The 27,344-nt window shown below is 52.4% G+C and overlaps 1 protein-coding gene across 4 annotated transcripts in view; it reads left to right on the top strand.

Moving 5' to 3' along the window:
* Nucleotides 1-16,011: 16,011 nt before the first annotated feature.
* SSBP3 (single stranded DNA binding protein 3) overlaps nt 16,012-27,344 on the top strand; it is a 157,180-nt gene continuing 145,847 nt past the window's right edge. For 2 of the 4 annotated variants that reach the window (XM_012749644.2, XM_012749643.2), the window contains exons 1-4: nt 16,012-16,427; nt 17,438-17,510; nt 17,735-17,796; nt 20,373-20,457. In XM_012749644.2, the coding sequence (XP_012605098.1) occupies nt 16,372-16,427; nt 17,438-17,510; nt 17,735-17,796; nt 20,373-20,457 (276 nt within the window). In that variant the 5' untranslated portion in view covers nt 16,012-16,371. The remainder of the gene's footprint in view (nt 16,428-17,437; nt 17,511-17,734; nt 17,797-20,372; nt 20,458-27,344) is intronic. The other 2 variants (XM_012749646.2, XM_012749642.2) reach the window with 2 other exon arrangements.

The following is a 27,344-nucleotide window of genomic DNA, read 5'->3' as shown; positions in this document are numbered from 1 at the left end:
TGATGTGTCTGCTTTAGTTTGGGTTCCCTGGAAACGGACCCTGATTTAGGAGTCGTGACCCAAGGTTTACTGGGAAGTGCTCTTGGAAGGTGTATTAATATACCTGCAAGGAGGGTAGGAAGGCAGGACTGGGCTGACCCTCGGTGGCTGTGACGGAGGCCACAGAGGGCCCTGGAGCTGAGATGGCCCTTCATAGGTGTCCTGCGTTGAAGCAAGGTTGCCAGCTGGGTGTTACAGCTCCACGTCCTCCAGCCATTGGCCATGGGCCACCCCCCGGGAGGGGACATAGCCTTCAGTGAGGATCTCTGTAGCCCAGGACATTCCTTGTGAGAGACACAGTTGGGGACACCTGTGGCCAATATTCCAAGCAGCTCAGGCTGGGTGCATCAGCCTGGAAGCTGGGGTCTAGGCAGAGGGTCCGAGTGCCCACTGCAGTCCACCCCTTGCACTGCTCCTGTCCATTTCCTTCTGCGAAGTTCGATCCATCTGGGAGTAAACAGTTTCTCTAGGTTTCTGGTCGCGTTTGTTTGTTCTGAAACCCTAAAAGGAAGGGTTAGTGAGATGAAGTACAGAACCAGCTGGAGAAGTTGATCTCAAGGCTGTAGCTGGTATTTGCTGTCATCCTCCTCCACCACCTGATCTAGAGTTCCCCTATGTTTTGCTAGTATTTCTTCTTATTTATTTATTTAGAGATGAGATCTCACTATGTTGCCCAGGCTGGCCTTGAACTCCAGTGCTCAGGTGATCATCCAACCTCAGACTCCCAAGTAACTGGGACTACAAGCACGTACCACTGTGCCCAGCTTGCCAATATTTCTTCTGATTCAGGCAGCTTGCCTGGGGGAGACCCAGACCTCAGCCCTGAAGGGTTGAGCCCTGGGTTACCATGTTCTGCTCAGGCCATGGCTGCTTTGCTTGTCCACGTACCAATGAAACCAGGCATGGCAGCAGCACATGGGAACAATCGCCCTCTGGGAGCCCTAGGCCCTCAGGATCTCATATTGCAAGGACAGCAAACTCCCTTTAAAGGGGTGTCGCTTTGGGTGAAGTAGTTCCTTGCAGCCAAGGTAATTCCCAGAGACGAAACCTTCTGTGAACTGTCAGCAGCCAATACTCCCTAAAGCTGCTCAGCGTGTTGGCCCTGGAGAGGGCATCTCGGTGAAGTGCCACCGAAGCATCCACTGCAACGTCTGAGATTCACTTCCCCTCCCATAAAGTCGGAATAACAATGGCTTATTGGCATGGGTATTGGGAAGGAAATGAGATAATGTATGCTAAAATTCTTGGAATTGTGCTCAACAAAAATTAGATTCTATTCCCTTTTATCAAGAGCTCCATAAGCGATCCTATTTCCCTTTTTGCCTTGGCCAGCAGGGAGCTTATAGCTTTACCTAGTGCTCATTCACAGCGGATATACAGCTTGTTTTCATTCTATTTTTATTTCCTTGGTATTCCTCATTTTTTTCCCTTCCTTTTCTTTTTTCCCTTCAACCTTAAACACAATCCCTTTGTTACAAGCTCTTTGAACTGGAATCATGTTTGCAGAGGGGTAGCGGGTAAATAAATGCCCAGCAGAGGAACCTGCTGCTCTGAAGACAGTTCATTTTCCAAGAAGTAACAATGCCTCACCTAGAATACCGCCCCAGCACCTTTCTCAAACCTAGCCAAGCACTTCACTACTGGGTCTTTGATTTGTTTTGGCATCTGCCAACCAACCGGCGCCTAGGTGTGGGCGTCCCTCCATGTAGGGGTGACTCACAGCTCTGACAAGTTGGGAAAATACAAAGCAGGTACCAAAAACGGGGGGATTAGTGCTATCAGGCACTCCCATCAGCCAGAGACACTGCCGTAATCTTGATTCCTACTCTCTTTCCAGGCTTCCCACCCCTCAACCCACCCCCAGATGGCTTAGTCAGTCCTTCCACCTTGCTATTGGAAGCAGCCACTTAGGGGACAGCATGGAGCACAGTGGCCAGGTGTCATGGCTGAACTGGGTCCTCCCACTCCAGGCTGTCCGTCAGCTTTGGCCCCACCCACCCTCAGGGCTTGGGAGACTCAGTCACGGAGTTCTCTGCCTTGAGATCACCTCACTGTCTCTAGGCTAGTCTGGTGAGGGCCCGCCTCCTCAGCCCCCCTCCCTCCACAGGAGGCCTTGGAGGGCCAGTGGGGTACACGGAAGCAAACTATGCTTGTTTCCTGTTGGTGTATGCAGTGAACCCCACTCAGGAATAACACTTCCTGAGTTGCCACATCAGCAGACCCTCTTGCTGAGGGGCTCCCTCCACCCCTCTCCTACCATTTGTGGTTCCATGTCAAATTCAGGGCTAGAAAGAGCTCGGGATGTCTTGGATAAGCCCGGGTATTTAGGCTCCCATGGCAGGGGTCTTGCTCCCGCCATTTGCTTTCTCCTGCAATCACATCGTGGTTGCCTCAAGAGGACAGGCACACAAGCATGTTCAGGGAAGACATCGTGGGGGCTGGGGCTTGGCCTCTGGGTTCTGAGGGCTCTGGGAGGGAGGGAGAAGCTAACGACAGTGACCAGGCTGAGGCAGAGGCTGGAGTCAGGATGCCCAGGTTCCAGTCCTCGCCCTGCTGCCTGCCAGCTGGGCAACCTGGTCAATCCCCCTTCCTCTCTGAGCCTCAGCTTCGTCCTCTGGAAATGGGTAGAATAACTCCTACTTTCAGGATGGCTGTGACAGCCAATACGATAACACCTAGAAACTAGTCCCATCTACCATTTTCTCATCGAACACCAGGTAGGGCACTTTGTTGCTATTATCCCATTTAATCTGCTTACAAATCAACAGAGTTGGTGTGATGAGCCCCATGCCAGAGGAGGAAACCAAGGCTCACAGAAGGTCAAGGACAGTATTAAGTGGCAGAACCAGGCCTCTCATTCAGGCCTGTCTGACCCCAAAGTTAGCGCTTTAACCACCACTCGAGACCAGCCTTCAGTCCTAGCGCACAGCCAGGCACGTTACAGATATCTGACACATCTTTACTTCGTTTTCCCTGGCAAGTCCTGTGCATTGACAGATAAATCAGAATGATCCGGCTGGGCGCGGTGGCTCACGCCTGTAATCCTAGCACTCTGTTCCTACCCTACGAAGTGCTTTACATATCTTGCTCTCGATCTCACCCCAAAAATGTGGCATCATGACTCCCTTTTTCCAAGTGAGGAGACTGAAAGCCAGACAGGTTGGCCAGCTTGCCCAAGGCCGCACAGTGAGGGACAGGTGGAGCCCAGGTTGGCCCAGGTCTTCCGCTGGACTCCACGCTCCTGTTCCCGCCACCACAGCACACTGTCTCTCCCATAGAAGGCTGTCCTGTCCGCAGGGGTGGAACCTGGGGGTAGGTAACCTCTTTCTCTGAACTCCCCAAATGCTTCTGCCTCGTGCTTCTAGGGCCCTAAAACTCCTCGTGCTGGGGCAAACCCCTTCATCTTTCCCCCATTCCCCAGAGAAGAAACTTTTAGGCAGACCCCTGAAGAAGTGGGGCGGTGACTAGGATCACCCCAGGTGACCCTGAGTGGCTTGGTCTCAGAGCCTTTTCCTGGGCAGATTACTGGAAGGGGCAGTGCTTCGGCCGGCCTGGGGTCCTGCTGCTCAGGGAGGGGCACCGGGCAAAGGAAAACAATGACTCAGGAGCCAGCCGAAGGCATCAGGAGCAAGCTGCTGACTTCCCGGTTTTGCTGTGGGCTGCCCAATGCCCAGTCCTGTTCCTCATGGTAATTTGGGGAAGAGGGGTGGGGAGTGTGTGTAGGCGGCTCTCTGAGGGTTGGAGCTGAAGACTTGAAGTTCGTTTCCTAAACCCACATCAACCTAGGAAGCATTTATGGGAAAGAATGCCACAGATGGTTTTGTGTGTGCGTGCGTGCAAGTGTGTAAGAGAGGCCAGCAGCAGAGAGGCAGAACAGGAGCGAGGGAGAGAGAGAGACCGAGCAAAAGAGATAAAAGACAAAGAAAGAAAAGGAGAGAAACAGAAGTTGCAAGATACCAAAACAGCAGATGAGGCCGAGGAGGACAAAGAGGAGGGCAGAGGTGTGGGGGAGGGGAGGGGAGACAGAAAGAGGGAGAGGGAGGGGGCTGGAGGGAGAGAGAGAGTGAACTCACCTGACAAATGCTTGCGGAGCTCCTGCCCTGTACCAGGTGCCATTCTGTGCACCGAGGATGCAACAGACCAAATCTCTGTCCTCTGGGTCTTCCTGGTGGGAGAACAGAGAAACCCAGAGACACAGGTACAGACCCAGAGAGACTCCCACAGAGAGGGAACAGTGTGCAGAGACCCAGAGGCAGAGGCAGAGACAGAAGAGGCAGAGACAGATGAGGATGCAGAGATAAAGCGAGCAACGGGCCACAAGACAGAGACAGAGCAGGGTGACAAGAAGGTGGGGACCCCAGGGGCAGGAGCAGAGGGACAACAGCGTCCCAGAGGTGGCAGGAGGCAGAGCCCAGGGACCTCGCCTAGAGAAGCTTGTTTCCAGTGAGCCTGCTCTGTGCCCCTCGACTGGTACTCTTGGGTGACCTGTGCCCTGTCATTCCCTCCTCCCAGCATCCCTGGAGGCAGGACCCCAGTTGTCGGTGATGAGGATGAGGAAGTGTCTTGGGTTCCAGTGACATCAGCTTTAGAGAGAAGGGCCTTGGAAACTGTGGGCTATGCTAGGGCCAAGCTCCCACCCCAACCACCCGCCACTCCCCGGTCCTGTTGTTCTGGGCTCCCTGGCACCGAGCCAACAGGACCCTGAGGTGCTCCTCCAGCATTTGTTGACTTCAGGTACTATCGCCTCAGCATAGGATGGGCACGCCGAGGCCCAGGACAGCTCAGGACGGCTGTCTGGGCCCCTGGGTGGGGGCAGCCCCCCGTGAAGGACAGAGCATCGAACCAGGAGCCAGGACCCTTGCGGCAGGGAGGCGGGGGCTCTCTCTAAAACTCCTGCAGCCCCGACAACCGTGCAGCCTATGGATTGATCACGTGAGAGTAAGTTTTGGAAGAGACCTGTGTTTGAAAGCTGGGACTTTGACGTTTGCCGATGTCTGTTTCCGTGGAAACAGGAATCAGAATCAGAGAATGAGCCTGCAAGCTCTGCTCCGGGTGCCCCAGATTGCTAGGGCGAGAGGGCCGCTGCCTGGCACACTCGCGTGTCATCGGAGTGTCTCTGGAGTCCCCTCACCCCCAGCGTGGGCTGGCAGGAGGGCGGGAGGGCTGGAGCCCCCGCAGGAGGGGTCACTAGAAAGGAGTTTGAACACGGGGACAGAGCCAGCCTTTGCCGAGCACTCGACTGGGGTACTCAGGGCCCCTGGTGCTGACCTCTGTCCCCACCCTGCACAGTGTCCGGCACACGGATGGAAGGAAACCAATGACTCAGATAAAGAAAGCTTGAAATTTCCGGAACATTCATCCTCAGAATAGAATTATTCTGTCGGGCTTTGCCACAAAGCATGGATCCTTCATTTATTCACATGTGTCAACCAGGCACAACACGGAGGTGAGCAGGAAACAGTCCTTGGCGTCCCTCAGCATCCGGGGTCCAGGCTGGGCCCCACGTTGGCAGGTGCTTGTGACGCACATGGGGAAGGCTGCAGGGGCTCCCTGTCACCTCTCCAGCCTCGCCTCTCACCGCACCCACCTGGGCCCCACCATGGCGCTCTAACCTCTGGGCTATCTCATGCCTCCGAGCCTTTGCTCATGCTGTTCCCTTTGCCTGGGATCCCTCTACCCCTGCTGGTCTGCCTGGCAAACTCCTACTCATCCTTCAAAGCCACACCTCCGCGCTTGCCTCCTCTGGACAGCCCCATGCCCTGCACTGTGAGACCTCCAGGATGCAGGCTGAGTCTCTCCATGTCTGCCTGCCCAGAGAGGGGTGAGGCTCTCCTCCACCTGTGCTGAGCCCACTCTCCTCCCTCTTCCTCCTCCTCCTCTCTTCTTTCTCCTCCCTCTTCCTTCCTCTTCATTCCTCCACTTTCTCCTTCTTCCTCCTCCTTGTTCTACTCCTTATCCTTCTCCTTCTTCTCCAAGACACAGAGTTTCACTCTGTCACCCAGGCTAGAGTGCAGTGGCATCATCATAGCTCACTGCAGTCTTCAACTCCTAGGCTCAAGTGATCCTCCTGCCTCAGCCTCCTAAGTGGCTGGGACCACAGGTATGTGCCACCATGCCTGGCTTTTTTTTTTTTTTTTTTTTTTTTTTAGAGATGGGGTCTTGCTATTGCTCAGGCTGGTCTCAAACTCTTGGCCTCAAGCAATCCTCCCACCTCAGCCTCCCAAAGAGCTGGGATTACAGGTGTGAGCCACCACACCTGGCCTCCTCCATCCTCTTAGGGACTTCAGGCTAACGCCGTCCTCTATCTCTACCCGGTACCTTCAGCTTTGCCCTCTCTCCTGGAGCCTTTCGACCAGCACTTACACAGGGTCTAGTCTCTTTCATCTTCAGGCAAAACACAGCAGAGCTCCTACCCCTGGTGCTGGCCTGTCTCTTACCCCACTTCACAGCCAAACTTCTTGAAAGAGTTGTCTGCACTTGTGGTCTTCCCCACACCTCACCCCTGTGATGTGGCTTCTGCCCTCAAAGTGCCCCTAAAATTGCTCTCACCAGGCCAACTGTGCCATTCTCGGAGATCTTTCCAAAAGCCCCATTCATGCTCTCTGTTGCCAGACCACCCTCTCCCCGAAGTGCTGTCTTCCCTGGGCGCTCTCCCCGGACTGCCTCCTACTTGCCGGTGGGCAGTCCTCCTTGGTATGCTTCACCTCTCCTCCTCCGCCAGCCCTGCTGGTGCTCCTTGGAGCCCATCCCGAGCTTCCCCCTGAGAGAGTTCATCCACTCCCATTACAGTCTAAGGAAGGTCAGCTCCTCCGGGCCACCTTCCCTAGGCCCCTGGAGCAGCTCAGCACCCTGCACTGTGCACTGTGCACGCCGCCATGCCCCTTGTTCCATTGTATCATAAGTACTGATGGAGATGTCTGCTTCCCCCACAGGGACCGCAGCTCTTTTGCTCACACATCCATTCCCAGCATCCAGGACAATCCCTGGCAAGCAACAGGCTGCAGAGACCGGCAGGAGCCAGATCATGAAGGACCTTGAACTTTCCTGCTGAGGAACTTGGGCTTCACCTTGTATGAGATGGGGAGCCACTGAAGAGTTTTGAGCAGGAGCATGGCATGGGCAGATCTGTGCCTTAGGCGTATCCCTCTGGCTGGTGGAGGGAGGGCAGATGAGAGGGTGAGTGTCATGCAGGCAGGGAGGCCAGCTGGGGCTGTGCAACACTGCAGGGCTGGGCTGCATCCCTGAGAGTGCAGGGGGAGGGACTGCACAGAACATGGCACCGTCACCAAATCCAGTGGACCAAACTTGGAACCAGCTGGCGGGAAAAAGAGAAGGAGCAGAGATCACCTCCATGTTTCTGGCCCAGAAGGTCAGGGAGGTGCTGGTGCCATGTGCAGAGATAGAGATTGGATATGGGAACTGGGTGGGGAGAAATAAGGAGGCCAATTCTGGGCTCATGGACTTGAAGGTGCCCGAGACCATCCAGATGGAAATGCCCTCAGCTGAACAGATTTGGTGTGGTGCTGAGGAAGGAGATGCAGGCCAGTGGGTTGGCTTCAGGAGTCACTGTCATCAAGGTTGGCTGCAGCCAGTGCCATGAGCATGGGTGAACCTGCCCAAAGAGACAGAGAAGGTCTAGGACAGAGCCTGAGAGAAGCCCATTGGTGGTAGATTCTGTTACTGTTCAGCAAATACTCACACGGCTCCCTGCCCCACAGATGCTGGCCTTGGCCGTGCGACTTGGGAGCAGGGCAGGTGTGAGGCTTGCATGGGTTGGCACAGCCTCTGGTGTTCCTCTAACTTTGAGAGGAACATGCCAAGCAGCCTCTGTCCTTCATCTGTGCCCCAGAAGGAGGCTGCACCCTGAAGCAGAGCCACTCAGTTGACTGTAGACCTGTGAGTGAGAAATAAATGGCTTTTATTATAAGCCACTGAGATTTGGGGGCTGTGTGTTATGTAACATTGTATCAGCAATAGCTTGACTAATAAAATTTTAAGAGGAGGCTGGAGCAAGAGAATCCTTTAAAGGGTAGCAGGAAGAAGAGTCAGGGGGAAAACCAGGAGAGAATGGAGCCCCGAAAGTGGGAGGATGAGGGTTTTGAGACATCGGCGTCTCTCTGATGCTCCGAGATGGTGTTCCACACCGCTCTGCGCAATGTCCACGCCTCTTCTTTCTCACATGTTGTGCTTGGGTCATCTTAGCTACTCCCCAGGGCTTGAATCTAAATCCTAGGTGTCGATAGTCCTTAGACCATGTCTGCAGGCCAGACTTCTCTCCAAAGCACCGTACTTCTCATCTGCCTGTCTCCCAGACATCTCCACCTGGACAGATCCAAGACTGACCTCATCAGGCACCCCACTCACAGACCTGCTCCCTCCTGGCTCCCTGGCTCCCCAATGGCACCACCAGCACTCACACTAGGCGCCTGGGAGTCATCTTCCACACGCCCACACCTGGTCAGTTACGGAGCCCAGGAAATTCTCGTGCACCGGTTCCTCTCCATGCCCCCAGACCCGGCCCTGCTCCCCACTGCTGCAGCGGCTCCCTGCCTGCCCTCCAGACTCACCTCTTCACAAGGGCCCCCAGAGGGCTCTTTCTGGAGCCCAAATAGGCCACTCTCCCAGTTAAAGCCCCTGCAGGCAAGAGAAAAACCAAACTTCTAAGCCTGACACCCAAGGCCCCTGGCTGAAAAAATTAATTAACTGCAGTCGCTGGCCCCATCCTGTTCTGTTTTTCCCCATGGCAACCATCACCACCTTATATGTCTCAAACACATTCCACACCCACCCACCCACTCCTGCTCCAACTTCAGCTTAGACGTGGCCTCCTCCAGACAGCTTGCCCCGGACCCTCCACCCCAGCCCACCCCCTTGGGCTTGCCTGGGTGCCCCCTTTAGGTGCCCTCTTTGAAGCCTGATGACATGCCATATTGGACATCCTTGTGCCCTGGCTCAGAGCTCTCTGTCCAGTTCTACCCCCTTTTTAAATTGCAGTAAAATATACATAACATAAAATTTACCATTTTGACCATTTTTAAGTAAGAGTACAGTTCAGTGGCATTAAGTACATTCACATTGCTGTGCAACTATCATCCTCATCCATTTCCAGAACTTTTTCATCTTCCCAAATTGAAGCTCTGCACCCATTAAACATCAATTCCTCATTCCCTCCTGCCCCAGCCCCTGGCAACCACCATTCTACTTTGTCTCTCAGAATTTGGCTACTTTACGTATCTCATACGAATGAAATCATACAGTATTTGTCCTTTTAGGTCTGGCTTATTTTGCTTAGTATAATGTCTTCAAGGTTCATTCATGTTGTAGCATGTGTCAGAACTTATTTCCTTTTTAAGGCTGAATAGTATTCCATTGTGTGCATATACCACATTTTGTTTATTCATTTGTTGACGGACATTTGGGTTGTTTCCATCTTTTGGCCCTTATGAATAATGCTGCTATGAACATAGGTGTACAAATATCTGAGTCTCTGCTTCCAGTTCTTTTGGGTATATAGCTAGGAGTAGAATCGATGGATCGTATGATTAATTCTATGATTAAATTTTTGAGGAACCATCATAGTTTCCACAGTGGCTGTACCATTTTACATCCTCATCACAATAGTGCCCAAGAATTCTAATTTCTCCACATCCTTGCCAATGCTTGTTTTTCTTTTCTTTTTTTTTTCCTGTTAATAGTTATCTTAATGGGTGTGAAATGGTCAGCTCAGGTTTCACTCTAGACATTGCTGCAGTAACCCACTTCCTGCAGTGTTACCTGGCAGCATCTTCTCTCAGCCATGTCAAGGAGCTCTCGTGCTCTGCCCTGGGGTTTCTCTGACACCAGGGCAAGGGACACCCTACTGGGCATTCTGCTTCTGCCACAAGGACCAGCTATCAATAACCTCACCTGGCAGGGCTCCTTCCTGCTGCACAGACTTCCTTCCCCTGCCTAGAACATTCCTCCTCCCCTTTGCAAAGTCAACTCCCACACTTCCTTTAGAGGTCAAATGTCACCTCCTCTGAGAAGCCCTCCCTGACCACCACCCCTCCTCTACCAGATCAGCCCTGCTATTATTTGCTTTGCTATTATTTGCTCTTACAGCATCGCTACCACCGATTGTTCCTAGCACTGGGCACAGCTTGCAATGACATATTTATTTGGGTGCCTATTGAATTAACCCTTGCCTTTCCTGCTGGGCTGTAAACTCCACATGGAAGGAGACCATGACTGTCTCATTCGCCACTGCACCTACCACGATGGCCAGCCCATCCGTACCAGATGTTCAGGAAGCCCTTGTTTAATAAATTATTTTATTTGACGTGTAATCATTTTTGTACTGAGTGTCTGTTCTAAAAGTGGGGATAAAACCCCCAGAATTCTTCAGTTCTGAGGGAAATAGTAAGAAAAAATAAATAAACGTATTAGGTGGTGATGGTTGCTATGGGGAAAAACAGAACAGGATGGGGCCAGGTGCCATACTATAGAGGTTAGGAAGGGAGGGGCTCTGGTGATGTCGACCTGGAGGAAGTGAAGCCTTTATCTGGGAGAAAGTGTTCCAGGCAGAGGGGACAGGGAGAGCAAAGGTATGGGAGGTGATTGAAAATAAAGCTGTGCTGGTCCAAACGGGGTAGAGGACTTGCCCAGCAAAACCCACAGCCACTAAGGGAATGAAAGGGGGAACGGTAGCCAGTACTGAGACTGTAGAGGAGGCTCCATGGAGGGTGGGCTGTGAGTGAACTCAAAGCCTAAGACACTCCAGAGAGGAGGAGGGGGAGCAGCAGCTTCCTCTCCCGGCTACTGGAACAGGGCCTTGTCTTGCGCTTTCTTGTACTTCCCAGCATCCCTGGCTCAGGGCCCAGCTCATAGTAGGTGCTTTCCAGGTGGAGCTGAACCCATTCTGTGTATTGCTTAAAACCTGTTTTGCTACGAAAGGTGGCTCAGTACAAGTATGTGTCCATCAGAAGAGATTTCAAAACACATTTGAGGGCTGGACACGGTGGCTCACGCCTGTAATCCTAGCACTCAGGGAGGCCAAGGTGGGCGGATTGCACGAGGTCAGGAGTTCGAAACCAGCCTGAGCAAGAGCGAGACCCCGTCTCTACTATAAATAGAAACAAATTAATTGGCCAACTAATATATATAGAAAAAAAAGTTAGCCGGGCATAGTGGCGCATACCTGTAGTCCCAGCTACTTGGGAGGCTGAGGCAGCAGGATTGCTTAAGCCCAGGAGATTGAGGTTGCTGTGAGCTAGGCTGATGCCACGGCACTCACTCTAGCCTGGGCGACAGAGTGAGACTCTGTCTCAAAACAACAACAACAAAAAAGCCACATTTGATTCTAAACTTAAATCCATTTCCTTCTTCCTTAGCACCTCAGTCCGCTGGCTCCATATGTTAATGACACCAGGAGTAGTCATCTTTTACAATTTGCACAGTTCAAACAGTTCCCCAATACTATCTCCATGGAGTCCCAAACAACCTTCCAAAGTGGCTATACTGACCAATAGCCTAGTGGGAGACTCTCACTTTGTCCTTTCAGCCTGCCTTTGGCACGAGCTTTGCCACCCTCTTTGCGCAGACAGGACACTGAGGCTCAGAAAGGGGACATCGCTTGCTCAAAGTCCGCCAGTGAGGCAGTGAAGCCAGGCCTTGAAGCCAGCTGGGCCTGTGGGTGCTGGGGTTTGCATTCCTTCTGTGGAGGCCTGATCCCTTGGGGAAACTTTTGCTAAACCAGGGCTGAGCAGCCTGGGCCCAAGCCTGCCTTAGGGATCAGAGGCATCTTCCTGCGATTCCAAGACTGAGTATGCTGGGTGCAGGAGGGGGATGGGCTGGATGCTCTGCTTCCATCCTAATGGCCCCGAGGGGAGCCCCCATCCTTCTAGCAGCTGTAAGGAACACTGAAATACAGCTTCTAACCAGGGAGAGGAAACAAGATCTCTGGCATCGTTGGCAAGCACAATCTCTGGGTTGAGCCCATGGGCCTGAAGTCCCTTTCCTTCAACTACCACCTTCTGGAGGCCTGGACCCCACCAACCTGGTCCCAGAGCCCAGGCTTTCTGCTGCCCGAGTTTCTGGAAGCCGAGAGAGGAAGGACAGAGTAGCCATTCTAGCCTAAGCTTGGAACTCACCTCTCCTTCTTTTCCCCTCCCACCACACCTGCTTGTTCCTCCAATCTGGTCACTCAGTTCTTTATTTGTCCTGCTGTTACTCTTACCATAGTTGCTGGGCCCCAGAGATCTCCAGGGGAATGACAATCATTCCCTGACCCTGAGGTCATGTTCCCAAAGGGGCAATGCACACTTGAACCACACCCATGCAGTGTGGCCTAAGGCAGTCAGTCATGGTCAGGGGAAGGCACACCTGACCCAGACTGGGAGCTCAGAGAGGGATCTTGGGGAGGCTCTCTGGAGGGGATGCCACCTGCCCAGGCTGGATTTTAGAAGTGTTAGCAGGAGTCGGTCACAGGAAGAGGTCCTGGCCAGGGAATTTCACAATATTTCAAGCTCCACAGGGTAAGGATTTCTGTCTGATTTATTACCTAGTGCCTAGAACAGTGCCAATAAACAGGACCTAAAAGAAAGAAGGAAAAAAAGAAAGGAAGGATGAGAGGGAGGGAAGAGAGAGGGAACGAGGGGAAAAAGGAGTGGGGAGAAACAGAGAGACAGAACATGAGTCTAGTGTGGATATGTGAAATGGCATGGTCATTCTGGGAACTGAAAGTAAGGTAGCTCCAGGTGGCTGTAGCTTAGGTAGGTGGGGCCAAGCCAAGGGAGTGGCCTTATCTAATCCTATTGTTGGTGCTGTCCATTTCTTATCTCCCCACTGGGCCCATGGTGCTTTGGGGATGGGGTGATTTTTTTTCTCTCTAGGTCTCCTGTAGCTCCTGGTGTCTACACTGACTGTTAATGTACACACAGCTTTTGAACCTGTGCTGTGTGCTGGAGACACACCGATGACTCAGACTTAGATCCTGCCCTCCCAGTCTGGTGGGGGGGAGACAGACAGTAAACAACTAGATACAACAATGGGTAGAAGGAGTAGAGAGCTACTATGGAGGTTCAAGGAAAGAGACAAAAGCAGAGGGGCAGAAGCATGGGTTTTGCCGCAGGAATAGAAAGCAGGAGGTTTTCATGGGGGGAGATGGCGTTGGAGGGGATGTTAGCTTTAAAAATCTGTTGAGGAAGGAAGTGGGGGCAGGAGGCATCCCAGGCAGAGAGACATCAGGCCCAAAGACATAGCCCAGGGGAGGTGGGGACTGGAGGATCAGAGGGGAAAAGCAGGCTGGGGCCTCGAGTGCTGTTCTTGGGTGTTTAGACTCGCTTCTGATCCCACCACATTTGGGATGAGTGTGCCAGCAGCTGCACACCTAGTTGGGGCTGCTGAGTGTCCTCCTGCTTCCAGGGACCCACCTCAGATCCCTTCCAGCTGGCAGTGGGGAACGAAGGGGAGGGTAAGAAACCCTCCCTGCTCTCTCTGCCTGGGCCCTCCCACAGTCTCTTTCAGCTCTGTCACCAGCCTACCAAGCCACATGAAGCCTCATTCTGTGTCGATCCCCAGCCAAGGGCAGACCCTAGGGACAGAATGCCTGGCACAGGGTCTCTAAACACCATCTTCTGTCCTTGCCACACGTTAGGAAGGAGGTACTAGTCCTTTTTCCAGGGTGTGGCTGCGGAGAGAAAAATATAGACGGGCAATCTTAAGAGTCACAGAGCATCAGACTGTCAAGAAATATTAAACACCTTCTAACCCCCTCTGCCATTTGAAGGATGAGGAAAGTGATATGCAAATAAACAGGCTTGTGCTGCAGCCCTGACGTTGACAGGGCACGGCCAACCTGGTACAGACTGCGGATGGAGTAGGGCCGGGGAAGGGCAGTGTTTTCCTTCAGCCAGACCTAACCGATACTCACAATTTGTGGGCCTTATGGACACAAGATGAGTCAGGCTTCTTGTGAGTCAGTCTGTTGACAAGCCATACCTGGCCATTCCTAGCCCATCAAAAGCAGAAGGAAGTCCAGGGGAAGGGTATGAGCAGGCCAATTTAATTAGTGTGGGCTCTTAGGTACCTTAAGTTAGCCCTATTAAATTAACCGCCCAGGGGAAAAAATAACTGAAATTATTTCCTTCTCTCCCCTATCGTTGTATTTCAACTTCCTTCCAACCTCCATGCTTCCCTCATTCACAAAACAACCCTTAAAGTAGGGGCTAACAAACAGGCGCCCATGAAGTAGACTTCAGTCTTCCCTTTTTCTGCTCCTTTCCCCTGTGAGCTGTGGGTCTCAGCAGAGAGCAGAGTCAGTCTAGAGGTGTCCGCAGACCTGGCTGTAGTCTAATTTAGGGAGGCTGTTACACTGAGTAGAATATTATTCCAAAAATGCACCCAGAGTCTCCTTCCTGAACCAATGCAGATCTGTTTGCTGCGGGGCATTTCTTTTAAAAGCCCCTTTTCTCTTCTACACATCAAAATAAGCAAACTTTAATGGTAGGGAATTATTGTTTATTTTGTTGAAACCTAGTTCTGAGTTTTCCTAGTTGAAACGTGTTTTCCCCAGGACACTGACCTATCCTTTAATTGTTTGGTGAGAGGCATGTTAGGGGGAGGGGCGTTACTTGTTTATTGGAACAGCGCAGTTAAAAAAAAAAAATCAACCTAGGCTAACAGTTTCAAGGCTCCCCTAAAGATGTATCCAAACAGGCAGCCAATCAGAGCTTACACAGCTTTTTCTGCTTGACTCTTTTAAAGAGACAGTGCCGACAGTGTTTTATCACATTTAAAGAGAACCGCACTCTAAAAACAGTCTGAAAATGGGGGAGCCTGCCCTTATTTCGCCGGTTTCTGGTCTTAAGAGTTTCTTATTAGGGGCACACACTGTGTCTTCTGGGTTCTCAGCGTGGGCAGAAAGGAGTCCGCAGCAAAGAGCTGGGTCACTCTGCCAGTCCCCCTCTCAATTTCCCATTGTACACCTGGGTCACTGACAATGGAAGCTTCCCCTCCCCCCATGCCTGATTCTTGTCTCCCACTCCCCAATTTAGCTCCATTTATTTGAAGTTTTCAGAATTCTGTGGCGCGCATTTCGCGTCTCAGGGCGCCCAGGTGACACCCCCCCCCACCCCGGAGTGGCACCCCTTCCCTTAGGGAAGCCGAGGGGCTAACTTGCCAGGGCTGCCAAACCTTGGAAATTTGGGAGAAATCACTCTTCCTCCTCTTAGCCCAAGTCCCCCGTCCCCTCCCCCCGACTCCCCAAAGCACGCCAAGGGCCATTTTCGCGCGGCTCCACTTTGGGGTTTTCCAAAGTATTTTAATGATCTAGTAAAGGAGCAGCCGCGCGCCTCGGCGCCGGCTCGAGCCGCCCAGCTCTCAGCGTGCAGCCCCGGGCCCGGCGCTCGGAAGCCAGACTGGGCGAGAGGGAGGACCGGGGGCGGGGCGGGCGCGGGGCCGGGCTGGAGTCTGGGGAGGGGGTCCGGGTCGGAGCCCAGGGGGAGGACAGCCGAGGGGAGGGCGAGATAAGGGCTGGGCGGGCGCGGGCCGCGGCGGGGGGAGGCGAGGGGCAGATAAGGGAGAGGGACGTGGCGGGAGGGAGCGAGCGGCGTCCGCTGGGGTCTGCGCCCCCTCCCCTCGGACGCTGCCGCAGTGCCCCCCACCCCGGGGGTCCGAGCCGCGTGGAGCGCCGGTCAAATCCCCTCCCCGCGGGGGTCGGAGACTAGAGCGCCCCCAGCCCGGTTCATGTCATCCCCCGCCCCAACTGCAGAAAAGAGAGGGTCGCCCCCCGGACACCCCCAGCTCGCCCGCAGGAGCAGGACAGCGGCTCCGCGGAGGCGGCCGCAGCGGGGACTGCCGGGGCCGGGCGCTGACAGGGCGTCCCTCCCGGCCGGCCCGGGCCCGCCCCCGCGCGTGCCGATTGGCCCAGGCGGCCATCAATCGCGGGACGTTGACGCCCGCCTCGCTCCCTCGCCCGGGTAGCCACGTTCGGTTGAGCTCCGAGTAGACCAGCGGCGGCGGCGGCGGCAGCGGTGCCGGAGGCGCAGAGGGCGGCGCAGGCGGAGCCGAGCGGGCGCGCGAGCGAGCGGCCGTGCGGGCGGCGGCGGCGGCACCCCAGGCCGAGCCGGCGCGGGAGGAGTTCCAGGGCGATGGGGCCGCGGCCGGGGCTGACGCTTTGACAGCTGGAAAGAGCGCGGAGCCAGCGCCTGGGGGGGAGGGAGGGGAGCGCGGCGAGGAGAGCGCGAGCGAGCGAGCGAGCGAGCGCCGGGGAGGGGGCCGGGAGCGAGGGGCAGCTCGGGAGAGCCGGAGCGGTAGCGGCGGCGGTGAGGCTCGGCGCCCTCTTCCCTGCAAACCATGTTTGCCAAAGGCAAAGGCTCGGCGGTGCCCTCGGACGGGCAGGCTCGGGAAAAGTAAGCCCTATTTTGCAAGTGGCGGCCGCGCCGCCGCCGGGCTGCGGGCGGGCGGTGGGAGGCAGGTGGGCGAGCGGGGGCAGGGGGCTGTTGCGCCCTCGGGCCCCGGGGCCCCGGGCCGCCTGCCTGGCCCCTTCCTGAGGCCGCGGCGGGCGGCGTGGGAGAACCCATTGTTGGGAGCGGGCGGAGGTTGGGGTATCAGGGAAGGGGCGGCGGGGGAGTCTCCGGGGAGGGGGCACTTGGTGGCCTCGGGCTGGCCGGGCGCTGGGGCCCACGGTGAGGGGTGGGCGAGGTCCCGCGAGCGAGCCTGGGCGCTCGCCCCAGCCAGGCGCTCACCGCGGTGGCCGCACTTTGCCCACCGGGCGCGGGCAGGGGGCGCGTGGCTTCTGTAGCCCCGAAGGCTCCTTTTGTCCGCCCGCGGCGTGAGGAGTGCGTGCCGGGGGCTTTGTTCGGCCGGGAGCGCTCTCCCTTCCCTGCCCTCGGTCTCGCCGCCAGCTCCGCGCCCTCCAGGGCGCCGGGCTGGGCATGGACGGCGGCGCCGGCTTGGCCCTAGGCTGGGGGGACAGTTGTTTCAGGGGGGAGGTGGTGAGGGTGGCGCTTTGCTGCCCTCTCCAGAGCGCGCCAAGTACCCGGAGTCCGGGGCTGAGTCTCCCCGGACCTCCAAAGCTGGGTAGAGAGGGTGGGGAGGAGTGGGTCGTGAAAGGAGGGTGTCTGTAGGGTTGGTGGCTTTCGAGTTTGAGAGACCTGGGTAGGTTTGGCCCTGACGCCACTTGGAAGTTCAAGTTTGGGGGCTGCTCTCCAGCCCCCACGGCTTGAGGTGACGCGCTGCCTGGTCCCCACCCCCTAACTGTTCTCACCGGCAGTCAGCTTGGGGTGAGCTAGCTGCTTACCTCTGGTCAGGACCACAATGGGACAGCGCAGACGGGGCTCAGAGCCGGCTGGCAGGGTCCAGGAGCGAGCGCCCGGTGTGATCTGACGCCTTCTCTCTCTGCCCTCTGCCCACTTTCCAGGTTAGCTTTATACGTCTACGAATATTTACTGCACGTAGGAGCACAGAAATCTGCACAGACCTTCCTATCGGAGGTGAGTGGGACTCCCCCCAGCACCCAGTTTCTTGACACCCCTTCCTCCCCACTATTCTTAGAGCCTTTGTTTTCAGGAGCAGCCACTGTGGCCACCATTTTGAATTTTTATCACCTTTTGGCATTTATTGTTAGTTGGTCTTCACAGCCTTTTGGCTCCGGGAAACCCCCAGCCCACCCCCTCTGCTCTGCTCCTCTAAGCTGGCTTCCCTGTCTCTTTTCCAGATTCGATGGGAAAAAAACATCACGTTGGGAGAACCGCCTGGGTTTTTGCACTCGTGGTGGTGGTAAGTTTGTGTGATAGTTTTGTGTGTGTTTGTTTTGTTCTGAGCCCTGGGTCCAAGTGAACAAAGAAGGCCTGGAGCGGACTCTCCACCCTTCGCCCTCAGCTTTGCACAGAGCAGGGCACCTCTGGGCGCAGGGGCTGAGCTGGGCAAGGAGGAGAGGGCAGAGGAGGATGTGCCTGAAGTTTTTTTTTAAAAAAACGACTAAACCTGTGGTGTTGGAGTAGGAACTCCTTACGTTTCCATCTCACTCTGGGGCACTAGGCAGGGGGCTTGAGAAATCCTTGCAGGATTTTTGTCAATTCTGCATGCTGCTTTAATTAGAGGAGTGGGGGCAGGGCGGAGTGGAAGGGATACCAGGTCTGTTTTACAACTGGCCTGTCCCTTCCGTTTTCTTCTATGAGCTGAAAATCTTAAGAGAGGACATCTACTGGGGCCTTTTCCAGGCACCCTGAGAAAAAGCGAGAAAGGGCTGCCACTTCCTTTAAAGACACTGATTCAGACTGACTGGACCTTCCTTTTCTACAGAGCTACCCCTCCCCCCGCAAGCATCATGAAAACCACAGAGCTTTATTTTACCAAGAACCTTAACTGGTCAGAGTCCACCTCACAGAGTGCTTGTAGTGAGGGGCTGTCTCTGTGGGTATGGGGCCACCACAGGTCTGGTCTGTGTTGGGTTTGTGGCAGGCAGGAAGGGAGGCTTAGAGCAGCGGGAGCCAGTTGCCATGAGTGTGTGACCTGGGTGTTTTGTGGGACCGATTGCTGGAGTCTTTGACATCCTTCTGAAAAGGGAAAAGAAAGCAGAGTGGCTTTTGATATTTTGGTGGAGTTCAGGAAAACGTAGTGTCCTGTTGTTGGGATCTTAGCACATTTACCTGACTGCCAGCTCAGGTTACTGTTTCAAGTCTCTTTGAACAGCAGGAGGATGAAGTGTCTGTTCTAACTTGTGCAGAGAAAATGAGTTTTTAATTACTTCTGCCAACCTCCGAACTGCTGGCGTTGGAGACATTTGTGTGGCCTAAGGATTCCACCTGTAGGAGTGGGTGATAGGTTTTCTGTAGTTTTTTTTGGAGGGAGGATGTGGATGGGGTTGGCAGGTCTCATCATCTTGGATCTTGTAGAAATTTAGGTTTAGGAGTGAAAGTGACTTAGAAGGGGCTGGAGAATTTGTAGTCTTAAAAACTTTAATGTGTGGAGTTAATCAAATGTGTGCAGCTCCAGAAGGCAGAAAGGAATGTTCTCTACCCCTCCTCTGCAGCTAGTAGAAGTTCTTGATTTTCCTGTTATCTCCAGAATTCCCTGAAACATCTCCATCCTCGTCTCAGCCCCAAGCATGGAGAGTCTATTGTGCTGAGCTCAGGCAGTGGTGACGTGGGGTAGTTGTGCCTGTGGTCCTGTTTGTTGGAAGTTGCCTCCTGCGATTGGACACTGAGCAAATGACCACGGCTTTCTGGAGTGGGAGGAAGCAGCGGAACTGATCCCGTGAGGGCAGGCTGCATTATTCACACACCTTGAGTGAGATGCTTGTCTTACCACTGGCAGAGCTGGCTGTCTGCGATGGGGACAGGAACCCTGGACTGGGAATTGGACCCTGGTGCTGATGCCCACTTTACCCTTCAAGTTGGTTCCGTCCCTGGGCCTTGGGCTCTTGATGTGGAGAGTTTCTAAGGCCCCTTGTTCATACCAATGACTTTTCTGTGTGTGTTTGAGATGTTACTGGTTGACAAAGGACATACATGTCTGTTCTCGTTTAATACAAAGTGTGGGAGTGACCAACAAAATCATGGTGGGGGTAAGGCAGATAATTCTAGGCCTGCTGCCTTTCCCCAACAGGTGCTTCTCTGAAGAGGGCCCTCTATTTCAATGTGAAAGGACAGCATGCTTGGTTGTTCATAGATTCTCCTTTGGCTCATTGATGTGTGTTTTTTGGTGGGTGGGGGGAGGAGTGGTTCTTGTATCAGAATTCTCTGGGGGAGGGCTTAGGTGGGAGTTGAGGGTGAGATGGGAAGGGTGGGGATGTGGGCTCATGGATTAAGAACCTGTGAGGTTTTCCTTTATTGCCAGAGTCACCCAGATTGCTGCAAATATGAATCACAGTTGTGTTTTGACTCTGATGCTAGAACCTTTTTATGATATGCAGCCATTTTGGTTCCGGTTGGTAAAAGGAATGCAGATGAGACAGGCATGAATTCTTATTTAAATTCCTACCTGTCCTACTGGGGCATCCACTGAGTGGGTCGTAGTAACCTCTCTGAGCTTCAGTTGCCCCATGTGTAAAGTGGAGAGAAAATTACCTACATTATGGTGCATGGTAGACATGAGTATTATGGGTTTGAGGCATCTAGCACATAGTAGGTGCTTGGTAGATGAGAGCTGTTACTCTTATTACAAATCGCTGGGTTGGCAGGAGAGGTTGGATCCGTTTTGTTTTTTAGGCTGAGGTTGCCCGATAAAACCTGGTACGGTGGGATTGAGCCATCGGGAGACCTGGTGCTGTTAGCACCATGCATTGTGCACTTGCCGTTGTGTGCACAAGTCATAATTAGTAACTTGATCTTATTTTATTTTTCAACTTGCAGCGTATTTTGGGACCTTTACTGTGCAGCTCCTGAAAGGAGAGACACTTGTGAACATTCAAGTGAAGCAAAAGCCTTTCATGATTACGTGAGTAACAAATTTTTAATCCTAGCAATAATTACAGGGTTGGATGGCTCTAACTTCTTTAGTAGCAGAAGCAAATACACAGCCAGTTGGCAGTGGTCTTTATTTTCTCCTTGCCTTTCTTTCTGTTCCCTTTCCCACCTCCCTGCCACCCTCCCCACCATCCCGTCCTCCAGCAGTGTTCTAACTTGGTGAATGGTGTTTCGTAATGTTGCAATTATGCAAAAGAGTGCAGATACCTATCTGGAGAATTAAATGGTGTTGTGCAGAGCTGAGAACCATGTGAGGTATGTTTAGAGTGGACAGTTAGCTGGGAGGGGACTGGGCATCTTTGGTGTTGGTTTAAGAAACATTGACTGCAACCAAAAAAAGCAAATATGAAACTTGTGTTTTGGTGTAGAAGGGGTGTTTGAATGAGAATTTGGTGGAATGAACTCTTGCTCTACTTTCCAGAGATCGATCTTTCAATTTATGGTGTGTGTGTGTTTGGTGAGGGGCTTAAGTTGTATACACTATGACACTGTGTACTCTGAGATCCTCAGCTGGTCCATAATATTGTGCCCCAAATATTCATATGAAGATAGTTAATGCCATCACGTTCTACTGCCTTCTACCCTATCATTCAATTCTACCTGGATGAGTTTCTTAAGATTTGTGAAGTTATTGCAAGAGATATGTCTGCCATGTGTCCATCTCCCATGGCAGTCCCCTTAAAAAAAAGAGAAGTGGCTCCAAACCTGGGTTGGAGGCAGATTTTATGATCTGATGAAACAGGTTAGGATCTGTCTGGGGGAGATAGAAGGGGAAGTGTCTGAAGGTCTTCCATGTCCTCCCTCCAGTTCTTGCTTCCCGTTGGCCCTGTAGATGGTTAAGTGTATGTGTGCATGTGCACATAGTAGGTGTGATCTGTTTGGTCTTGCTTTTCTTCATGAAGTGGGTAGGAATGGTCCTGGGAGTCCATGAGAGTTGGTTTCTTGACTGTCATCAGGTCCCACCTACTTGCCAGGCCACCTGAGTTCGCTGCATGCAGAGGTTGAAACTAGCCTAGGAGACCGGAACCCTTCTGGTTGAGTTTCACAAGTGGTCAGATCCCATTACCAGGAATGTCTTCCTGGTGAAAATTTCTCTTGTAATAGGAGGAGGAGACTCATCTGGAGGCCCACACTGGTTTTGTGATGCAGTTTTGTTGTGACTGAAAAGTTAATGCCCTTAGAGTGGAATACTGAGGAAATTGACCAGTTCTCTTGCACTCTCCAGGGCTGAAAACGAGAAGCTGGAGAAGCTGGTGAACGGTACTTCTGGCCTTGCAATCTTTAGTAGCAAGGGGGAGAGGTGACTGGTTCACTTGTGATGTGGTTCTTCTGGGAAAATCCCATGGCAATGATGATAGGGTTTCCCGAACTGGAGGTTGGGGGAGACGAAGAGGTACAGCAGCCATTTAAAAATAGTTGGTGAATTTGACCTTTCTACCTGGTAAGAATCTTGCAGTTTTAAAAAAAAATTTGAAATCTATGGATGGCCAATGCTTTGTTGCTAGTGTTTGACTACTATGCAAGTGGTTTTATTTTAGAGTGGAGGGATGGGTGGGTATGCCTATTTCAAGCCAATCTCTTGGTATAGGGTACCTATGCTGTCTTTTGCTGGTACCTTTCAGAGAAGTTGAGTTTTAACCAGGCTTGGTGTGCCAGTAAATGGGAGACTCTATCGGGCAGCCTGTGGTGTGGTCTGCCATCTTGAAACAATATGGCAGCATTGTGAGCTTGAACATGGATTTGCTTTCAGTAATTTGCTAAGGAATGGCAGTAGAATTGTGTAGAGATTGCTGCGGTTGGCATCGACATTGAGAAGATGCTACGAAGAGATGACACCACATTCATTGAAGCCCACAATTCATAGGTTTGGGAATCAAAACCTTTTTTCCTAGTCATGGACGTGAAGCCAATGTTGGTGAAGCTCAATAAAACCAAAAACCTTTTTTCTTGGATTGGGCTCTACTTGGTGTTCTATGGCCTGCATTCAACTTAGGTCATTTGGGAAGAGGGATGGAGTGACAAGTGAGGATTACGAAGAAGTTATGGGATGGCATTAAATTGGAGGGGTAGCAGCAGAGAAACAACTGGAAAATTAAGAAATAAGTAAGAAAACTAAGAAAAGGAACTCTCTTTTTTATTTGTCTTTCTCAAATCTTCATCTTGTTTCTCCATTCCCATGGCTGCCATCTATCTCGTTAGCCCCTCATCCTTCTTGCTAGAATTATTGTCATAGCTTCTTAGTGGACTTTCTTCCTTTTGTCTGGAATGCATTCTTTTCTTGTGCATTCATATCCTGTCTGCCTTTTAGGGTCTTCTTCTTGGAGGACTTTTATGATAGTTTTTTGCACTCTTTGATCACCTCCTCATCTCAACGTCTATAAAACCTACCTATGCAAAGCCCCTTTTGGCAGCTTTCCATGTGCTGGGCCACTGTGCTAAGTGCTGAAGGTTCAGTCCCTCATTTCATCCTGCCAGTGGCCCAGTGAGAGAAGGCATGCCATAAACTCCATTTTACAGATAAACTGAGGCAGAGAGAGGTTAATTCCCAGCTGGAAAGTGGTAGAGTTAGAGTGCACACACACGTAGTGACGGCCCCCAGAACGGGTGTTCCTGACACCGCCTGGCTTGGCCCCATGGTGTTTGTGCTGTTCCAGCTAACTTTAGGTGGGTCTTTCTGGCTGCAGCTTATTAATTTTTTCCATGGTAGAGACCATGAATGATTCGTCTCTGCAGCTCCAACAATACCTGGCACATAGTAGGCACACACGCTGATTGGATAAAGGAGTTAAGGTACAGGTCAGAATGGATAGGTAATTTGAGGTCAGTGAGTATCCTGGGCTGGAACAGCCAGTGGAAAATTGGAAGGTGTTCTTTTGGTCACTTAATTTTTGTGGATGATCTTGAACAAGGTGATTTTAATGTCAGTTAACTAGTTGACTTAAATCCTTCCTAGAAAATCAAATGGAGTGTAAATAAGAGTGTCTGTTAACTGACCTTCTGTTTTCTATCAAGGAGATTGAGAGATCCTCATGGTATGGGGAGTTTGTACAGCCCAGGTAGCAGACCTGGTGTTTGGTGCGGAGTGTTTATGGGGCAGACACAAAGAGAGAGTCCTGATTCCTGTGGGGCTGGAAAGGACCAGGGTCTTCCATTTGAGGTGCCAGCTGTTTTAGAGAAATGATATTGTGATCCTGGCAAGTCATGTCCTCTTCCTGAGGGCTGGACCAGAGTTCAGTTCCAGGTCAAGGCCAGGCTGTAGGGCTTTGGTGGGGAGGGGAGTTAGACTTGCTTTGAATTGGTGAGTTTTTATTTGAGTCATGGTTTGTTTTTCCTTCACACCTGGCCACTCGAGTTGAGAGCATGATGTTGACCACACAGCATGCAGAGCTCTGGGGGATTCAGAATCTGTGGGTACTTTTCTGTGAAGTTGGTTGGCTTTAATCAGAAGAGGGCCTGGGCCATGGGAGGAGGGTCCTTTTTGGGATTTCCTTGCTGTTCCCCTCAGGCCAGAATAGTGCTGCCCAGAGTGTTGACAATATCCTGTGGGCTCCTCTTGGGGCATTCCTTTTGGGTTCTCTTAGACACGTTGTCTGGGTCCTGTCCGTTGTAGAGTAGACACTCCTAACTGCATGAGTGTCTTTTACTATGGGCCAGGTGGTGTTCTGACCACTTTCTCCACTTCCATCTGCTCCAGGGTGGATCTGCAGGGTTAGTGGAAGCGTCTTTGGTGCCTTCAAACTACCAGCAATCCTTTTCCTCGTTGTAGTAGCTAATTTTGTGTATTCTTTTTGGTGGCAAGAAACGAGTGGAGTAGGAACAGCGCTGAAGTGGCCTTCAAGCCCACGATGCTAGAGAATGGTGGTGGGTCCTGGCACTGCTCATGTCTGCTTTACTCTGTCGTATGTTTTCACCAGGATTGTGGTTGGACCTCACAGTTGCCTTCTTGGTTGGGTTTTGTTATAAAATCTCATCCCCGTTTTGCAGATAAGGAAACTGAGGCATGGAGTTTAGGTGGCTTGTTCCAGGCCACGTAGCCAGGTGGTGGCAGAGCTGGGACTATAAATTCCCCATCTTTCCAATTCATGGACTGGTTCTCTGAACCCCAAGCCCCTCAGCTTTTGATGACACTTGTTTGGTAGAGAATTCCTATAAAACAGGGACGTTATTGGCATTTGACTTGAAGTGTACCTGGCATCTGCTCGGTGCCCAACATATGTTCACTAAAGAAATGAACTTAACAGAGTTGAACTGAAGCCCCTGAGAGGTGAAACGCAGAGTCACTGGCAGAGGTGAGACCTGAACACCGGGGAGGGAGTTTGTTATGGTGCAGCGGCTCTTAACTTTTGGCAGGAGAAATGTGATAAAAGCTATGGGCTTTATTTCCAGAAAATGCACGTGTCCTCATAAAGGAGACTTTGTGCATGATTTCAGGAGGTTCATGGACTGCTGCTCCAAATCCCAAGCCTCTCTGTGAGCTCCAGTAAAGAACTTTAGGAATGAAATGGACATGGAGTCCTATGACCTTGGCGACTCTTCCCTGCTTGCCTCAGTTTCCCTGCTTTGATGACCTGAGGTTCCTTTCAGCATGGCCGGTGTGTATCCCCAGCTCAGCTGTGCTGGCTTCCTTAGCCTTGTGCCCCGCAACAGCAGGACGCTGCTGGTCCCACCCTGCACCTCCTGCTGTGAGACTTTGCTTTGGGGAGGGTTCCTTAAAGTAGGAAAGAGCCCCCAGAGTCCTGGGCGTGGGCGGGAGCTGAGGTATTTGAGGCTGTGTGGCAGGGGTCCAGCGTCCTTGGTGGGTTTGAAATAGCAAAGTGATATTTGAGAGGGCTCTCCTTGGATGTGCTGAGCCGAGGTTCCTGCCAGGCAGGCAGTGTCCACGCTTGCCAGAACCCTGTGGGGGAGGGGCGAGAGGGTGCAGTGCAGGCAGGAGTAGGAGAGGAGGCCTGCAGCTGGGCTCCAATGAGCTGGGGGTGTGCTCTCCCCGCGATAAGCCAGCCTAGCTATCTGCCCAGAGGTCCTGGCAAGTTCACGGCGTTGCCTTTGGCTCTGACCCTTGGCACCCTTGTATGGCAGATTAAAAAAACAAAGCATACACACAGTTTTTTTTTTTCCTCCTCCACTCCCCTTGGAGCTTAGACTTTGTGTTGAGTGCCCTCTTTGGGCTCCCACCCTTTTTTCTGCAATTCCTCTTAACCCCAGAGGCTGCCAGACTCCTCCATCGGTAGCTAATTAAACATTAAATGAGAAACTGGAATTGCATTTTGCCAGAACCCGAGCAGTGCAGCCACCTTAATGGGTTTCAAGTGGTGGCAAGACCCTAAATTGCAAATCCTTGCCCTTTATTTCAAGGCGGGAGGTGGGGGGTAGGGCACGGGTAGTGGTGAGGACCCAAACAAAGTTTTTGGCAGTGGTCACTTCATTTGAACTCCCAGACCAGCAGTGTGCACCAGCCTTTTGCATAATGCCATCTTTGTTAGCTAAGCATTTGCAAACTTGGACTGAGAGTCAGCTCTGTGCCAGCCGGCACTTGGAGGGAGCTGGGAGACACCCAGCTCTCCCCACAGCGTCGCTTAGGTCGTCTCAGTTTTGCAAGGGGGGCAGGATCTCTAGTGGGGACCCCAGGCCAAGGGTATCTGGCCCCCTTCCCTCTGCCTCCCTGCCTCTGTGTGTGAGTGCGTGTTCGAGTCTTACAGGGGGAAGTAGTGGGGAGATGTGTGTGCTTGAGGGCCTGACAGCCAAGATAACAGAAATGTCACACTAGTTGTAGCCTTTACAATAGTGTCTGAGGGTTTAGAGTATTTAGAAAAATTAATCTTTTTTAGCTTGGTAATAATTCTGACCACGGCACAAATGCATTAGACGATTCACATAAACTTCTTTAATACATGTTGCTGGGAGCTTATAGCAAATAGACAGTCATGATTGTTTTTGATTTGCCAAGGTAATGGGTTTTTTGTAGCCTTGGTGAGATGAGTTTTAGGAATATTTCTGTCCCTATTATGCATTTCTTTTCCTGGGCTTTGAGTCCTCTGGATTTTCAAGGGTTTGGGCTCTGATTGGCTTGGACTCCCACTTGAATTCTAGTCCTCGTTCTCACATTTCATGGCTGGATGGACTTTGGGATCCTCAGTTTCCCCGTCTGTAGAATGGGGAAGTGGTGATTTCTTTGCATGGTGGTTATGAGGGTTAAGTAATATAAAAGACAGTCATCCCTCAGAATCCATGGGGGTTGGTTCCAGGACCCCTCCCGCCCCACCCCTCCCATTGCAGCTCTCTTGTCTCACCCCTGCACCCACGCAAGGGGCAGAGCTGGCAGTCCTGCCACAGGCTGGCACCGATAAATGCTCCCCTGAGATGTCTGTGCCCCTTATCTGTCTTGGGCAGAGCAGTCCTGTCCCATTCCTGCGTGTGGCCACTGCGCAGCTAAATGGTAAGGCCCAGAGGGTTTGCCACTTGGCATCAGCAGTTATCTGGATTTCAGTTTCAGCTTCACACTCCTTGTTAGCTGTGGGGCCTTCCTTTCTCAAGGTGCATCTCTTCACTGTAAAATGGGCAGAAGGGTCGTCCTGTGCAGCACACCGTGGGGGTGGCCGTGAGAAAGGTGTGGGATGCTGTCAAGGGGAAGTTAGTTGTGCTGTGAGACGCTGGGTGAATGTCTAGGGATGAACGGGGTTGAAAGTCCCTAAACAAGGGGACTTGCATCATCCTCTGTGGTATGTATATATCCTGCCCTGGCAGGTACTTAGACCTTGCCTGATTGATTTGATTGTGTGAAGGAGTCCCAAAAAGGAACCTTAAAGAGAAGCTGAGCTTGGGGAGGGGAGTGTCACCATTGCAGGTCCATGGGGAAGCTGG

This window comes from Microcebus murinus, chromosome 2 (assembly GCF_040939455.1).
Source record: "Microcebus murinus isolate Inina chromosome 2, M.murinus_Inina_mat1.0, whole genome shotgun sequence".
Taxonomy (NCBI): Eukaryota; Metazoa; Chordata; class Mammalia; order Primates; family Cheirogaleidae; genus Microcebus; species Microcebus murinus.
Note: the sequence above shows the minus strand (reverse complement) of the source record. Positions and strands in the feature narration are given on the sequence as shown.